At 37.5% G+C, this 19,478-nt stretch overlaps 1 protein-coding gene across 1 annotated transcript in view; it reads left to right on the top strand.

Annotated features, from left to right (window-relative positions):
* The window catches only part of LOC120768077 (nitric oxide synthase-like), a 187,895-nt gene that overhangs the window by 104,876 nt on the left and 63,541 nt on the right, over positions 1 to 19,478 (top strand). The window contains exon 5 of the mRNA XM_040094607.1: positions 329 to 538. Coding sequence (XP_039950541.1) covers positions 329 to 538 — 210 coding nt within the window. The remainder of the gene's footprint in view (positions 1 to 328; positions 539 to 19,478) is intronic.

The raw sequence follows: 19,478 nt of genomic DNA, 5'->3' as shown, positions 1-19,478 counted from the left end.
CAACTATTCCAGCTTTGGAAGACAACATTTCCGAAGAAATTCGGGCTATTCCGGCCGAAATGCTCGAAAAAGTTGCCCAAAATTGGACTTTCCGAATGGACCACCTAAGACGCAGCCGCGGTCAACATTTAAATGAAATTATCTTCAAAAAGTAAATGTCATGAACCAATCTAACGTTTCAAATAAAGAACCGATGAGATTTTGCAAATTTTATGCGTTTTTTTTTTAAAAAAAGTTATCAAGCTCTTAAAAAATCACCCGATACAATACATACATATATCTTACGAGCACTCGTACTAACCTTTCTTTCATTTACCTTCCTTTACAGCAATGGCTGTCCAGCTGATTGGATATGGATTGTGCCACCTATGTCTGGCTCGATTACGCCTGTCTTCCATCAGGAAATGGCTTTATACTATTTAAAGCCATCGTTTGATTATCAGGATCCAGCTTGGCGTACGCACTTATGGAAGAAGGGACGCGGGGACGCCAAGATCAAAAAACCGAGACGTAAATTTAATTTCAAACAAATTGCTAGGTGAGTGGGCCTCTGGCTGTTAGTATATGCAGATACACTTGTACTTACATTTGTGCATAAGGAAATAAAAAGCAAAAGCAAATGTGAGGAGTGCATTCAAATTAAGCAATAAATGAACGGAAATGCCGGCAATAAAAACGCGATTGACGAAAGCAAACTGGCGTATGCAGGAAATATATTACAAATCATTGTGACAAACTTTGTATAAAGGACTATGGGTCTAAAACCGTTTTCGAGCCAGCGGTTTTTAAGGAAACCCTATCTATGATCTCGTACTTTTCTTTTTACTCAAGATATCTCAATTTTTACTAAATTTACAGCTTTCACCGACGAACATACATGCCGACAGACAGACAAACAGTCACCCGGATTTCAACTTTTTCATAATTTATATATATATAACTCCATATCTATCTCGATTAGTTTTTGGTAATACGTACAACCGGCAGGTGAATAAAACTATTATATTTTGTAATTACATGTACAAGTGTATACAAAAAGATCCGCTCTAGTGTGCATTTATGGTTACATAAAGCGAGCGCAAGAAAGTGTTCCCTATTGGCATTGGTAATTGCTTGGTTGCCTTGTTTTCATACTGTCGTACTTACGTACTCAAACTCTTGCAACATCACAAACGAAATCTGTGGTATTCTGTTTAAATGACACATTCGTACATACGAATACTGGATTATCTTTTCACTTTATTGTGCTTGTATTACAACAGATACTGGTAGAACCATATTAACATAAAGACAGCTATTCAGTGCAATTTATTTACATAATTTTACAAACGAGTAAGCCATTTCTTTTGCCAACAAATTTTATTCGATACGTATGTACATATATGTTGCTGTAATTCAATGACCGTTTCGTAAGTAACTTAAAGTTTATTGGATTAAATTGACAATGAACAAATAAGGAGGGGCTAAGTTCGGGTGTAACTTAACAATGCATACTCTTTCAACTTACAAGAATCAACCCCAGGGAAATCCTTTAAGATGCAAAACGTCAAACAGAGGATCCAAGCAATTTTATATATAACTTCTCACTGAGAGACACATAACCTCTAATAGAAAAGCGAAAATCGTTATATGTACTATCTATTTTTCGCAATATCTTATACTATTAACATGCCACGTCCTAAAAAACCAATCTAGAGTAAAGTCAGCCGGATGTTCGAAAATTCTGATATTAGTTATATAGGGGCTGGGGTCAAGTTTTCGCCCAATGTTATTAATTTTAGGCACGATGACACAATGTTATCAGTGAAACACGCTCTCATTTTTTCATTGAGATAACTCACTTTCGGCCGATATATGCGGTACAAAGTCACCCGGAAATTCGAAAATCTTTATACACCCAACTCTTTTTTTTCTCGGTAGATACGTTCCTCAGAAATTTGTATAAAAACAAGTAAGGAAGGGCTAAGTTCGGGTGTCACCGAACATTTTATACTCTCGCATGATAAAGTGATAATCGAGATTTCATTATCCGTCATTTACATATTTTTCAAATACCGTATTTGTGTAAAGTTTTATTCCGCTATCATCATTGGTTCCTAATGTTTATACTCGTATTATACAGAGAAGGCATCAGATGGAATTCAAAATAGCTTTATATTGGAAGAAGGCGTGGTTGTGAACCGATTTCACCCATATTTCGTACATGTCATCAGGGTGTTAAGAAAACATTATATGTATGCCGAATTTCATTGAAATCGGTCTAGTAGTTCCTGAGATATGGTTCTTGGTCCATAAGTGGGCGACGCCACGCCCATTTTCAATTTTTAAAAAAAGCCTGGATGCAGCTTCCTTCTGCCACTTCTTCCGTAAAATTTAGTGTTTTTGACGTTTTTTATGAGTCGGTTAACGCACTTTTAGTGATTTTCAACATAACCTTTGTATGGGAGGTGGGCGTGGTTATTATCCGATTTCTTCCATTTTTGAACTGTATATGGAAATACCTGAAGAAAACGACTTTGTAGACTTTGGTTGACATAGCTATAGTAGTTTCCGAGATATGTACAAAAAACTTAGTAGGGGGCGGGGCCACGCCCACTTTTCCAAAACAATTACGTCGAAATATGCCCCAAATTTCACTTTAATATCTTTATTTATGGCTTAGTTATGACACTTTATAGGTTTTCGGTTTCCGCCATTTTGTGGGCGTGGCATTGGGCCGATTTTGCCCATCTTCGAACTTAACCTACTTATGGAGCCAAGGAATACGTGTACCAAGTTTCATCATGATATCTCAATTTTTACTCAAGTTACAGCTTGCACGGACGGACGGACAGACGGACGGACGGACGGACAGACGGACAGACAGACATCCGGATTTCGACTCTACTCGTCGCCCTGATCACTTTGGTATATATAACCCTATATCTGACTCTTTTAGTTTTAGGACTTACAAACAACCGTTATGTGAACAAAACTATAATACTCTCGTTAGAAACATTGTTGCGAGAGTATAAAAAACCGTGTAAAAAAAGGCGTTTCCTATAGAAAAAGGGGGGATACGTTCCATGTCATCTGAAAACCGTGTAAGATTAAATAAATAATTATATTTACTTCGAAAAACCGTGTAAAAAATGTTGAAAACTATAAAATTTCAGATATGCATACAAATTGAATTTTCATATAGGATTTTATTGAGCATTAAAACTTAAAATACATAATTCATACAGGTGAAAAATTGGTAGATTAAGCAGAAAACAAAAGAAATCTGTTACTCCAGAACCAGGAACAGAAAAATTAGAATAGAAATAAGGAAAAAATATTTACATAGCTACACAATTATTCGTCGCTACCTGATAACAAGCGAAATTGTTTGCGACGAACTGGACTAAAGTCGGTATTATCGCTGGAGATATCCATTTCAGCAATGTAAATGTGTAGGTAAGAGTTATCGAATAAGGGGGCTTCCCAGTTACTACTATGTATGTGTGTTATTTCAGCAATGATGCTTAGTGTGGTAAAAACAAACAAGACAACAAAAACAATTACAAGACTGTGATTTAAAACCGTAGTAGATTAAACATTTTCTCAACCGTGTAACTTCAAATCCGTGTAAAAAGAAACCGTGTAAAAAAAGAATTTGGTGTATTAGGTATATGAGGGCTGATGGAAGTATTGGTCCCCTTTATCCCGTTTTATTAATTTTTTCTTAATTTGTGTACTGGGAAGTGAAATAATCTAGTCTAATTTAAACAAGTAAGGAAGGGCTAAGTTCGGGTGTCACCGAACATTTTATACTCTCGCATGGTAAAGTGATAATCGAGATTTCATTATTCGTCATTTAAATATTTTTCAAATACCGTAGTTTTGTAAAGTTTTATTCCGCTATCATCATTGGTTCCTAATGTTTATACTCGTATTATACAGAGAAGGCATCAGATGGAATTCAAAATTGCTTTATATTAGAAGAAGGCGTGGTTGTGAACCGATTTCAGCCATATTTCGTACATGTCATCAGGGTGTTAAGAAAACATTATATGTATACCGAATTTCATTGAAATCGGTCTAGTAGTTCCTGAGATATGGTTCTTGGTCCATAAGTGGGCGGCGCCACGCCCATTTTCAATTTTTAAAAAAAATCCTGCTTGCAGCTTCCTTCTGCCACTTTTTCCGTAAAATTTAGTGTTTCTGACGTTTTTTATGAGTCGGTTAACGCACTTTTAGTGATTTTCAACATAACCTTTGTATGGGAGGTGGGCGTGGTTATTATCCGATTTCTCCCATTTTTGAACTGTATATGGAAATGCCTGAAGGAAACGACTTCATAGAGTTTGGTTGACATAGCTATAGTAGTTTCCGAGATATGTACAAAAAACTTAGTAGGGGGCGGGGCCACGCCCACTTTTCCAAAACAATTGGGTCCAAATATGCCCCTCCCTAATGCGATCCTTTGTGCCAAATTTCACTTGAATATCTTTATTTATGGCTTAGTTATGACACTTTATAGGTTTTCGGTTTCCGCCATTTTGTGGGCGTGGCAGTGGGTCGATTTGGCCCATCTTCGAACTTAACCTTCTTATGGAGCCAAGGAATACGTGTACCAAGTTTCATCATGATATCTCAATTTTTACTCAAGTTACAGCTTGCACGGACGGACGGACAGACGGACGGACAGACAGACATCCGGATTTCGACTCTACTCGTCGCCCTGATCACTTTGGTATATATAACCCTATATCTGACTCTTTTAGTTTTAGGACTTACAAACAACCGTTATGTGAACAAAACTATAATACTCTCGTTAGCAACATTGTTGCGAGAGTATAAAAATGTGTTATATGGGAAGCAGGAGTGGTTGTTGTCCGATTTCGCCCATTTTCGCACTGTAATATAAAAATATGATAGAAATTTTACATACCATATCTTGTCGGTTGGTCAGGTCACAGATTTTCACATTCTCGATATATGTTTTTATAAGATTTGTACTCAGTAAATTTGGTTGATGTGGTTTAGGAGATATATAATTTAAACTTATGGGAGGGCGGGGCCACGCTCACTTTTTCAAAAAATTTTATCCACAGGTGCTACTGTGATCCTCTGTACCAAATTACAGTTTTTATATGTATCTTAATTTAGTGCTTAGTTATGACACACAGACAGACAGTCAAGCGGATTTCAACTTTTCCGTCATCCTGATCAGTTCTATGTATATAAATAACCATATATCTATCTCGCTTAGTTTTAGGTGATACGTACAACCGTTAGGTGAACAAAACTATAACTCCGTAGCAACTGGTTGCAAGAGTATAAAAACGTTGCGAAAGAATTCGACATTCATTATTCTATGGAATCGTGAACGAAATACGAACAAATTTGAATTTTATTAAGTTATGTTATTGGTCATAAACTCAATTATTTTATAATTATATCCCCTCAGCGGAAATTTTATTAAAATCAACATAAAATGATGTATATCTAATGTAAACTCATCAGAAAAGGATAATTTTAGTATATTGAGTTGATGTGCAAACGTCAACCATATGATCGCATTTGATGATAGATATTAAGTATATGAAATTAAGACAAAGGCCTAAACCAACTCAATTCATGTTCAGCGCTTAACCATTAATATTATAAGCTTTGTTACAATAATGAAAATTATAATGTGTAGTAAAATATAATTTCACATATTTACGACATTAAACTACACTACATCATATATTATACGTTAATTTTCAAGACTTCTTACATACAAACCGATATGTACGGTACAAGGCCGACCGGAAGTTTGAAAATCTTGAATTAGGTATATGGGAAATAGGTATACTATTGACCCAGTTTTATCTATTATTGGTATTACTACATATTATACAGATAACAGTTATAATGGGGCTAGGGCCCCGATTTTATCCATTTTAGACACTTAGATGCAGTGTTATTTAAAAAACAGACACAGTCAATTTATTTAAGATTGATTCAACCCGGCTTGGACATTAAAAAAAATGTTTTAGATAACAAAACTATTATATTCTATAGCAGCATGTTGCAAGTGTATAAAAGTATTGATTATTTAAAATGTGTCGTTCTGCGACAGCTGGCAATCGTATTATTATAAACCCACATATTTATGCACATACATATTTACATATGTACGTGTATTGCATACAAAATGCGAGTCTTGGCAGATCTGAAGTGTAATAAGATTTAAAATGCGAATTAAAGCGTAAATGTACATGCGTTTGGACTCAAAAAGCAATGGGTAAAAGCTTTTGTTTTATTTAATAGCTAAGCTCATCTCTTTACATATAGTACATGTCAATACAGTTAGGCTCTTTTCTTTTTGTATAAATTTTTCACCTCAAGGAAAAATGGATAGCATATATTATTCAACCATTTTGAATAAACGCCCTTTACCTACATATGTAAGTTAATAGATACATACTTGTACGAGTATATTAAAATATTTGTGTGTACAATATATAAATAAGCGAATTTAAATTAAAAGTGAGCATATAATACAGACATGTGTATACTTGTAAGTTTATGTATATGTATATGTATATATGTAATTAGTATTTGTGTTCGCACATTTTCTGTACAAGGCAATGAAATTTCGTTTTTAATGTACATACATTCAACGCCAATACTTTGACAAAGGTGTTAAGGTTTTAATTGAATCGCAATACATTACATGGCGAAAATTGGAGAATGCTTTATAGTAATTTTAAATAATGGTACATTATGAGCATCATAAAATGAGGACAATACATATAGTACATATATACCATATGTACTAAGGTGCTTCAAACAATTTTTTTGAATTTTTTTTTCAACTCTTACCCTCTCAAATTTTAGTGATTGACAAACAAAAAATCCTCCTTCAAGCCAGGCGCTGTAGTTTAACTCTAAGGGGTCGCTATTGTTTTTTAGCTTCCCGTACATATAACATAGGAAATTTCGTTTTTTCATTCAAACTAAAATTTCATCAACTAATTTTCATTTCTCAAAAATAACCATCACATATTCAGAAAGTTCACTTATCAAACTTTAAAAATTCTCTCATATTGTTCAGATCGGACCATTAAAGAAAATAAATAGAACTATTAAAAATTAACATATAAGGAAGTATTAAGTTTGAACATATATGAAGGATTTTAGGTTACGGGACCAGTATTTCAATAGTAGCTCCCATACTAATTAAAATGAAAGTCGTCGTTATTGAAGATACAGCCAACGTTACTAACCAACTTCACAAAGTTTCACTATTCAGCATGTACTTATACAGGGTTTGTCAGGAAGGTAATAGGACACATTTTTACGCGATTAAATTTTGTATGAAACTCGCTAAATCTGCGACAGAGACGTTTGATATGATCAAGCAGGCTTACCCAGATGTTGCTTTAGCAGGCCTTTTTGGAGGGTCGGGAAGAGATAGCTGATGAAGACCGTGCTGGGAGGCCTGCGACTTCGACAAACACCGACAATGTGACTCGTGTGCGCAAAGTTTTGAACTCAAACCGTCGACTAAGTATTCGTTTAGTTGCCCATATGTTAAATTTATCAAAATTTGTGATTCGTGGCTTTATGACGGAGCACTAGAACATGCGCAAGGTATGCGTGAAGATGGTCCCAAAAGTGCTCACAGAAAAAGAGAGATGCCGAAATGCGTGAGTATGAAGAGCTTGACAAGCGACTGATGCTCAGAGCATACTAAAATTATGGAGGGAACACTTCCCCAGCCTGCTGAATGGTACTGAAATTATAACGCCAGGAGAGGCGAACCCGATTCCCCAATCGATGACGATGGAGCATCGGGAAGAAGTTCGAATAGTAATTACCCGTCTGAAGAACAACCAAGCGGCGGGGGCCGATGGATTGCCGGCCGAGCTTTCAAACACGGCGCCGAAAAACTGATAAGGAGCATACATCAGCTTCTTTGTAGAATATGGTCGAACGAAAGGTTGTCCAACGATTGGAACCTAAGTATATTCTGCTCAATCCACAAAAACGAAGACCCAACAATCTACGCCAACTACCTTGGTATAAGTCTCCTAAACATCGCATATAAGGTTCTATCGAGCGTATTGTGTAAAAGGTTAAAGCCCACCGTCAACAAATTAATTGAACCTTATCTGTGTGGCTTTAGACCTGGCAAATCAACAACTGACGAGATATTCACCATGCGCCAAATCTTGTAAAAGACTCGTGAAAAGAGAATCGACACTCACCACCTCTTTGTCGATTTCAAAGCTGCTTTTGACAGCACGAAAAGGCGCTACCTTTATGTCGCGATATCAGAATTTCGTATCCCCGCTAAACTAATACGGTGGAGTAAACTGACGTTGACCAACACCAAAAGCTCAGTCAGGATCGGGAAGGACCTCTCCGAGCCGTTCGATACCAAACGAGGTTTCAGACAAGGCGACTCCCTATCATGGGACTTCTTTAATCTGCTGCTAGAGAAAATAATTCGAACTGCAGAACTTAATCAAGTAGGTACAATCTTTTATAAGTGTATATAGCTGCTGGTATATGCCGATTAATATCATAGGCCTCAACACCGGCGCCGTTAGTTCTGCTTTCTCCAGACTGGATAAGGAAGTAAAGTCTGGCAGTGAACGAGGGCAAGACGAAATATCTCCTGTCATCAAACAAACAGTCGTCGTATTCCCGACTGGGCTCTCACGTCACTGTTGACAGTCATAACTTTGAAGTTGTAGATAATTTCGTCTATCTTGGAACCAGCGTAAACACCACCAACAATGTCAGCCTAGAAATCCAACGCAGAATAACTCATGCCAACAGGTGTTACTTCGGACTGTGTAGGCAATTGAGAAGCAAAGTCCTTTCTCGACAAACAAAAATCAAACTCTATAAGTCACTCATAATTCCCGTCCTGCTATATGGTGCAGAGTCTTGGACGATGTCAACAACGGATGAGTCGACGTTGCGAGTTTTCGAGAGAAAAATTTATGGTCCTTTGCGCGTTAGCCACGGCGAATATCGCATTCAGCGACTACACTGGCTAGGTCATTGGAATGGACGAAAACACTCCAGCTCTGAAAGTATTCGACGCAGTACCTGCCGGGAGAAGCAGAGAGAGGAAGACCTCCACTCCGTTGGAAGGAACAGGTAGAGAAGGACCTGGCTTCGCTTGGAATCTCCAATTGGCACCTTGTAGCGAAAAGAAGACCGCGTAAGCGGTGTCTACGCCAGTAAAGAAGAAAAATAATCACAGGTGACGGGCCGTGGATCTTTGAGCATGATCCCGAGAGAAGGAGGCAATCTTTCGAGTGGCATAAGCCACAGAGAGGCTACTCCGGAAAATGCCTTCAGTGCTGGGAAGTCTCGCTGGCAGCGCTGCATCGACGTAAAAGGAGCCTATTTTGAAAGTTTTTTAAGAATTGTAGCTATTGGTTTTTTTTTTTAATCGACTCAGTCTTATTACATTTCGGACAAACCCTGTACATATGCATATATCCACGCAGGCTGAAAGACTTAACACATCTACCAAATTGGAAGTGAGCTTCAACAATTTTGATCAGCGTTGAGAGAGGTTATATCTGCACAAAGTAGTGTGCACTGTTTGTGTACAGATGTTAAATTCGATAAATTAGCATCAGTGTGGCGCAGACGAAATTCAAATATGAGTGTATATAGTACATATAAATCTGAAAAAATGCAATTTCATTAAAAGCATTTAAGTGTTATTGCAGAGCTTGAGCAGTTTGATTGAGAGCGCTCGTTTGTTAAATATATGTTTTTTAATGAAATCACTATGAAAAAGTGAAAAATTAAATTCGTCAACATTAATGACACGAACAGACAGTAAAAGTAAGATACACCAACAAATTTTAATGTTCATACATCATACATATCTGCATGTATACATATGTATATATATCCACACATTGTACATACATTTCCCCCCGAAAGGAATGTCTGACGCAAAATCAGACTGACATAGGGGGAGCATAGTCAACAATTTAAAGTGAATGGAATATACGGAATACATGGAAATCTAACAACAAACGAGAATAACGAAAATCATTGCTGCCTTAACAAAAAGAGGGAAATTGCTCCTAAACTCTCGCGGCATGGTGCAACACAGTATTATAATTTTATTCACCAAATGGTTTTTTGTTACAGGTTATAAAGTTATATGTATTTCTATTTGTACATATGTACATAAATGATGAGCTAAATTTCGGCTGACTGTGTGTTTGTCCGTTGCTCCGTGCATGCGATAACCTGAGTCAAAGTCAAGATATCTCGGTGAAGCCGTGTACCCTTTCTTGGCAACCTGGATGGCCGGAAGCGGACTTTGCCAGGTTCGCAATATTCTCTTATTACAAAAACAGTAAAGTGCTACATGGTCAAACTTAAGTAACAATACTGCAATTCGGTACAGGGCATTTGGGCCCTAATATGTATATAATGTAGGTAACTCATAATCGACGCAAACTGTATCAATTAAACTCGCTGGGAGCAAACCCTTCCCCATAATTGAGAAAACTACTAAAAGTGTGTTAAATAAACGCTGATTAATTTGCAGCAATGTCAACCAAAGTTGGTGCATAATAATTACTCATCACAATATTGTGTAAACAGGGCCGAGTTAGTGGTAAAGTTATCAGCATAAAACTTTACCCAACTAAATGTCAGTCCGTCCGTTCGTGCGTCGGTCCATGCAAGCGGATAGATATCTTATTGATCTTTGGCACTCTGGAGAGGTTGGTATTGTACATAGATGGGCGAAATGCTTGCTACGGCCACAAAATACCATTAATCGAAAATCTCTAAGATATAACTTATTCGCAAATTAACATACAGAATTCCAATTTGGTTGAAAATATCCTCATCTGCTCATTCAATATGAACATAATTGTAACCTAATTTACAAATGATCAATGGTGAAGTTTGAACTCTGGTTGATGTTTTAGAAAGGTAGTTCAAGCACCATTCTTCTCTTTATTCTGACAATATTAAGGGATATATACATATAAAGCATTGTTCACTTAAAATCTGTACGCAAAAATATTATTATAACTAAAAAGATAAACAACGGAAACTAAAAATGTTAATACGTTAAAGAAGAGAATTTATTAAGCTTTTTAATTTTAACACAAGATATAATTATTTTAATACAAGATATATATATTTTATAAATATCCGATGTCATTGTGGTCGACGTTACGAAAGTACGACTTTTATGGCCACAGGAGCATATTGCTTGCCAAATCATAACTTTTTGGCCGTATTTATCAATTCTTTTATATTTATATTTTGCTTCTACATTCCCACGCTTGTTTGCAACATAAAACTTTTATCCAGGAATTTGATTGCAATCGAGTTTGACATAAGTTTCGTCATCCATTACAAGAGAGCCTTTGAGCTTCGTCAAAAATTTGATTGTACAGAAGTCGTACGCGTCTTTTTGCCAAAATATTCTGTTTGTCAGATCTGCTTGGGTATTAATTGCACGGTATGTCTTTAGCCCAGCATTTGAACGTATTCGCCTGGCGGTACTTATACGTGTCCCGAATTTTTTGGCGCGATCACTGTCAGATAGCCCGGGATTTTTTTTAATTGAGGTTAGTGTCTTCCTTACTAATTCTAAATCCCGCGCTCCTCTTTTTACACACACTTGTTTAGCTCTTTCTATGCTCAAAGTATTTTTGTACAGTTTAATTACACTACAAACTGTTGTTTTGGACAATTTTAATTTTTTTCCAATTTTTGAACCTGACCATGTCGGATTTGCTATAAATTCGTTCACTATTAATTTTCGATTAGCGTACTCCATTTCACATTTAAAAGCCAACTGATAAGCAAGGGCATTGAAAAGTCCTATACATAACTGTATTTTAACTATGTACTCAGATCAACTGATTTTACTCAGAGAATTTGTAAAATAACGGAGCAGCGGTCCCTAGAGTGCGTACAGATTTTAAGTGAACAATGCTTTATGTATTCTCATGTTTTTTCAGAAATACAATATGTATAAAGTTTTATTTCTCAACTGAAGTGTTACAAAATTTAGACATTTGATAGCTTAAGGTTAAACTCATGAACAGCACTTTACTGAAAATTTCAATTGCTCACAAGTTCACATGTATGTACATTTAAGTACAGATAAACTTTTTAACTCTTTTCCTTGTGAACTGAAAGTTTCAAACTTTTGCTAGCAGTAGCTTCAGGGCAAATTGTTTCACTTGGCTTCAACGTAGATACTGTTATTGCCCCAGTAACTGTTGGAATTTTATTTGATGGTCTATTGAATGCTGTGTTGCTAATATACAAGTATATAACTATATATATGTACTAGAGGACGAGCCCATGTTTTACTGTGGCTGATACATACTTAGGTAGTACTACTAATACCATCTATATGATTTCTATTAGTTAGATTATAAATATTAGTTAGGGAATAATCGCATTTTTGGTGAAGCAACAAAAATGAATCAAAGAATTGGTTTTTGGGGTAAAAATACTATTGAATTTGGGCTGTGCATCAGTGAAATCAATCGAGTCAGCCTGGTGGACTGCATATTAAGAAACGGTTCTCAAGCGTGGAAAGACAAAAAAATCGGCTGGCAAGGTTATGGCATCCGTCTTGCAATGCTTCCAAAAAATTTCTGTATATCTCAAGTTTTAATAGACCTTTTTATCAACAGTTCAGTTATGCCGCAATTTTTTTTATGCCAGATCTTTGCAATTTTAAATTGCCTGTCAAGATACCCCCTCCAATAGTTAGCAGGTATGAAAAAAATGTTATAGCTGCCCATAGATGTATTGAATCACCCAATTTATTACTTAAGAACGATCGACTCTGTCCACGTTATGAAAACTTGTCTACAAATGTCGCCTTTTACGAATACTGTGGCATCGTTTTGTTTATTGCCGTTTACGCCAATTTAAGGTTTGAATATTGGATACTGCGATGGTAGCGCAATCTATCGGTCAAACATTCCAAAATTAGCAATTGATTACAAATGAAAAATTAATTTAAAAAAACATTTTTCAGTGGACCAAATTGTGAATCTAAACCATTCCCGAATCTCCTTGAACACACACAAAAAATTTCATCAAAATCGGTTCAGCCGTTTAGGAGCAGTTCAATTACAAGCACACGGTCAGAAGATTTATATAATATATATAAAGATATACACTTGATGTCAATAAAATGAATTGGGGGAAATGAATTTTATTTTATGAAATTGAGTTGAACACTGTTCCGTTGTAATCGTATTTAGGTTTTGAGTTTGAAAAGTTGTGCAATATGCCAAATAATCAGAAGAAATTAGCGCGTGATCAAAATGACTGGAAACAGGTTATGGTATCTGATGAAAGAAAATTTACTTTGCTCAGCCTTACGTGAACCGTTCAGGTAATAAGAGGTTCCACGTAAATTTTTACTAAGAAACATTAAGTTTCCTCAAAAAGACAAATGATTTGATGCTGCTTTTTAATACCATATTTTGGGACCTCAACACTTTGTTGATGGAATAATGAATGCACAAAAAAATAGGGTAATGGGCACACATTTTTAGGTAACCACAATTGGGGAGCATTATAATTATGCGGATGGCCTTATCTTCCAGGATCACTCAGCGCTATGCTATCGTGCAAAATGGTTAAGTTTAGTTTAGAAACAAATCTTGTATGAAACATTTATACAGTATGTTGTATATGATCTTATTCAGCTCGAATTTTTATTTTTTTTTGGATAATATATTTAATGATCTAAGGGTTCAACACTTGGATTGGCCTGAAAACTCGTCCTTTTTAAACCCTATTGAACCCTTACGACACATAGTGCTAAGCAGAAAACAACAAATGAAGGTCAATTGGTAAATATTTAAGAATCGGTTTGGTATAGTTCAGTTATAAGGAAGTCAATTGAGGGTCTATTGAATTATATGCCAACAAGAATTAAGACAGTTATTGAAGCTAAAGGAGGAACTTCTCGATATTAGCAATGCCTGTTTTTCAAACGTTAGTGAGAAAAATTATTTACTCGTTTTAAATTTCGCTCACATCGTTTTCTGGTCATGAAAACCATAGAATATATGTACATTTTGTTAAATTTGTTTAATTAGTTAGCTATTTTTTAGAAAAACCATTTTCGAGAAAAATTGTTGTGTATAACTAAGTTTAATTATATGGACACACAAATAAAAATGGGCCTAGTATTCTAACTTTGTAAAAATATTGCTAATGTGATCTTATTTCAATTATATTTGGTGGCGCATCCGCATTCGTGCGAAATCAGCCAAGTCTTGAAAGGCAAGCGAGTTTTTAAGACACAGAAACAAAAATTTCAACAGCTAAGATTTAAAATATGTTATAAACAATTGCTACGATTTTATTTATTGAGAGAAAGCAGTATTGTCTTTTTAGTTTCGAAAAGTGAATCACTTTTGATTTAATATGCAGGAATGAGAATTAAAATCATGGCATATCTAATTAATTAGGAGAGATGTTTAAAAGCTAAATGTTAAGAAATACATGTGCTGCTACTGTTGCCTTACTAGGTGGGAAGGCTTCTTGCGTTTCAACCGAATTTCTCGCCCAGCAGTTTCGATGAATCTAAGATGATACCTAGGTACTTTGCACTGTTATGATGTGGTATAGGAATGTTATTTATATAAATTGGACAATATTCCGGCTTTTTCAAGGTAAAGTCGTTTAATTTTATGCGCCACTTAGATGCCCACTTAGTAATTGCGTTGACTGCTGTCTGCACTCGTCGACTAGATACTGAAGTTGACTCTCAAGCTGCTAACAAGGCTGTGTCATCCGCAAATGTCGCTGTCATATAACTAGAATCAGATGGGAGGTCACTGGTAAAAAGCAAATAAAGCACTGGCCCCGAAACGCTTCTCTGGGGAACAGCCGCTTCTATCGGTGGCAAGTTTGAATATGCATCCTCTTGTTTAATGCGGAAGTATCTATCTATTAAGTATGAAGCAATTATTTCACAAAATTGTTTAGGTAGCATGTATTTCAATTTGAGCAGTAGACCCGTATGCCAAATTTTGTCAAAAGCATGAGACACGTCCAAAAAGGCCGCCGTACAAACGTTCTTTTTATCGATTGTATTTTCAACGAAATTAACGATTCGGTGTTGCTGAATGGTGGTCATATTGGTTTGAGCCTATTTATGAGTACATTCTCAAAGATTTTAGATAAAGCTGCAGCATCGAAATTGGTCTATATGATGTAACATCGTGTACTGGCTTACCCGGCTTAGGTATCATTATGACTTCTGATATTTTCCAAAGCGATGGCACGTATCTTAGGCATAATGCACTGTTTATAATGTTTACAAGTTTTTATACTCTCGCAACAAAGTTGCTAAGGAGAGTATTATAGTTTTGTTCACATAACGGTTGTTTGTAAGTCCTAAAACTAAAAGAGTCAGATATAGGGTTATATAACATAAAAAATAAAACAATGCGTTTTTATAAGCAGCACTATGTGCTTCTGTTGAGCTTTATTACAAAACTGACTACACTTAACTTTAAGGTTTATAATCTAACCTATGCTTGAGCCGGCCTACGTGACCAAAGATGCTTGGTCAGCTAAAAGGGTTTGCGCGTGTAGCGCTCACCTGCAACTATTTGGTTTTGGGGGAGAAGACATGGTTGCGCGTGTTTCGCTCACTTAAGAATTTAGCGGATGCGCGTTTAGCGCAGTTGCACTATATATAAAAAATATTATTATTTTTTCCTCACGGTCCCTGCTCGGGCGCCACATAAAAAATAAAACAATGCGTTTTTATAAGCAGCACTATGTGCTTCTGTTGAGCTTTATTACAAAACTGACTACACTTAACTTTAAGGTTTATAATCTAACCTATGCTTGAGCCGGCCTACGTGACCAAAGATGCTTGGTCAGCTAAAAGGGTTTGCGCGTGTAGCGCTCACCTGCAGCTATTTGGTTTTGGGGGAGAAGACATGGTTGCGCGTGTTTCGCTCACTTAAGAATTTAGCGGATGCGCGTTTAGCGCAGTTGCACTTTTGGTTGTAATAGGACTCCAAAGTATGCAAACGGTTTGTATGTTTCTAGCATATAATGTGGGAATGGAATTTATGTAGAAGTTCATAAAATATTGTGTTAACTTATATACCAAAGAAATCAGGGTGACGAGTAGAGTTGAAATCCGTATGTCTGTCTGTCCGTCCGTCCGTGCAAGCTGTAACTTGAGTGAAAATTGAGATATCATTATGAAACTTGGTATACGCATTTCTTGGCTCTATAAGAAGGTTAAGTTCGAAGATGAGCAAAATCGGCTTACTGCCACGCCCACAAAATGGCGAAAACCGAAAACCTATAAAGTGTCATAACGAAGCCTTAAATAAAGATATTAAAGTGAAATTTGGCACAAAGGATCACATTAGGTTATTTAGTCTACGATTTAAGACATTTCCATATACAGTTCAAAAATGGAAGAAATCGGATAATAACCACGCCCACCTCCCATACAAAGGTTATGTTGAAAATCACTAAAAGTGCGCTAACCGACTAACAAAAAACGTCAGAAACACTAAATTTAACGGAAGAAATGGCAGAAGGAAGTTGCACCCAGGCTTTTTTTAAAAATTGAAAATGGGCGTGGCGTCGCCCACTTATGGACCAAAAACCATATCTCAAGAACTTCTACACCGATTTCAATAAAATTCGGTATATAATATTTCCTTAACACACTGATGACATGTATGAAATATGGGTGGAATCGGTTCACAACCACGCCTTCGACCAATATAACGATATTTTGAATTCCATATGATGCCTTCTCTATATAATATATACATACATTAGGAACCAATGATGATAGCGGAATAAAACTTTACACAAATACGGTATTTGAAAAATATGTAAATGACGGATAATGAAAACTCGATTATCACTTTATGATGCGAGAGTACAAAATGTTCGGTGACACCCGAACTTAGCCCTTCCTTACTTGTTTTCTAATGATTTCTCTACTGGGTATTAGAAACCTGACGTTTTGTCGAAAATGCAGTTTGAATAAGACTTTTCTTGTTTTTATTTGACCAGTATGGCAGCGCTGATTGCAATTGGAAATTGTTAGAACAGAACAGCTGATTTAATATACGCAGAAATAACGTGTAAAAGAAACAGCTGATGTGCACTTTTTTCCCCCGCGAAAACTAATTATTTGAGTGTTTATCTGATTTGCCATTGTTTAAAATCAAAAAAACTTCGATTAAATATGTGATCCGTTTCGAATGATTTTTACCAATTGCTACCACTAATCCAAAGAAATAGGTTTGAAACGTGTTGATAACATCAATGCCTCCCACGGCGCACATACCTACGAATTACCACAATTGCGGAGCACACTTGGATGCTAACCGCACTTAATGATAGATAACAGGAAGTTTTTTTAAATAACAGTAAAGATTTGAACTTTTTTGGAGGGTGGAGTCATGTGTAGAAGTGCACGCAAGTGAGGAAAGTTCTCTGATCGCCATTCACTTGGTAGTGGCCAGAAACGATTCTTTTACACATGGCTCAAGCAGCTCACAACTTCCGGTCTTTGACCAAGTATCCTCTGGGTAGCCTAAGAACATCCGTTCGAAGGCGAGCTAAAGTGAGAAGGTGAAATATCCCTACATAGGGTTGTGCGCTGGGTTTGGGAAACAGCCTCGGATGAGAGACCCCCCTTTTGATGACGACCATGGCAAACATAATAAGGACTACGAATTGAGAACATGCACCTGGAATGTTCGGACCCTCAAATGGGAAGGTGCCGCTGCCCAGCTGGTTAATGTCCTCGCGAAAATAAAGGCCGACATCACAGACAGAGACGAGTAGGTCCTTGTGACATTTACTACAGTGGCCATATAAAGGAGCGCAAGTTTGGTGTTGGATTCGTGGAGGGAGAGAGACTCAGTCGCCGAGTACTATCATTCACTCCGGTGAATGAACGTCTAGCCACAATCCGCATCAAAGCGAGGTTCTTCAACATATCGCTTATTTGCGGCCACGCCCCGACAGAAGAGAAGGACGATGTCACCAAAGATGCCTTCTATGAGTGCTTGGAGCGCGCTTATGAGAGCTGCCCCCGCCTCGATGTCAAAATCGTGCTTGGCGACTTTAACGCCAGGATGGCCAAAGAAGGTATATTCAGCCTCCACGACGAAACATCCCCAAATGGGTTGAGGCTGATTGACTTCGCCGGGCCCGAAATATGGTTATCTGTGTTACTAGATTCCAGCACAAGAAGATACATCAAGCTACCTGGCTGACTCCGGTTTGAAAAGCCACCAACCAGATCGATCACGTCGATCATCGACGGAAGACATGTTTCCAGTGTTCTATATGTGCGAACGCTCCGAGGTCCTAACATCGACTCGGACCACTATCTTGTTGCAGCCAAGATTCGCGTCCGCTCTGTGCAGCAAAAAAAGCACGTCAACAAACACAATCAAGGTTTGACGTTGACAAGCTGCAATCACAACAAACAGCCGAACGATTTGCTACTCGGCTCTCTGAGAGCACTCGTCAACAACTCGGTATAAGGGAACTGTGGGGCGGCATTTCAAACTCCTTACGTACAGCTGCAACCGAAACCATTGGTTTTCGGAAAGTGCAAAAGAACAGCTGGTACGACGAGGAGTGTCGTGTCGCAGCGGAGAGAAAACAGACTGCCTACCTTGCAACGTTACGATCGTTCCACAACACGTGCGGGATGGGATAGATACCGAAAGTTGAAGAGGGAAGCGAGACGCATCTGCAGACAGAAAAAGAGAGGCCGAAATACGTGAGTACAAGAAGCTTGATAAGCTGGCCGACAGGGGTAATGCTCGAAAATTCTAGGAACAAATGTGGCGGCTTGCAGAAGGTTTCAAAACCGGAGCATATTCTTGTAGAACCCCCAAAGGTGATCTAGACACTGATGCCCAGACCATACTTAAATTATGGAGGGAACACTTCTCCAGCCTGCTGAATGGCAGTGAACGCACAACACCAGGAGAAGGAGAACCCGATTCCCCAATCGATGACGATGGAGCAGACGTTCCATTACCCGACCATGAAGAAGTTCGAATAGCAATTGCCCGCCTGAAGAACAACAAAGCGGCAGGGGCCGACGGATTGCCGGCCGAGCTATTCAAACACGGCGGCGAAGAACTGATAAGGAGCATGCATCAGCTTCTTTGTAAAATATGGTCGGACGAAAGCACGCCCAACGATACGAATTTAAGTGTGCTCTGCCCAATCCATAAAAAGAAGACCCCACAATCTGCGCCAAATACCGTGGGATAAGCCTCCTTAACATCGCATATAAGGTTCTATCGAGCGTATTGTGTGAAAGATTAAAGCCCACCGTCAACAAACTGAATGGACCTTATCAGTGTGGCTTTAGACCTGGCAAATCAACAACCGATCAGATATTCACCATGGGCTAAATCTTGGAAAAGACCCGTGAAAAGAGAATCGAGACACAC

Source organism: Bactrocera tryoni, chromosome 2 (genome assembly GCF_016617805.1).
Source record: "Bactrocera tryoni isolate S06 chromosome 2, CSIRO_BtryS06_freeze2, whole genome shotgun sequence".
NCBI classification, from domain to species: domain Eukaryota; kingdom Metazoa; phylum Arthropoda; class Insecta; order Diptera; family Tephritidae; genus Bactrocera; species Bactrocera tryoni.
Note: the sequence above shows the minus strand (reverse complement) of the source record. Positions and strands in the feature narration are given on the sequence as shown.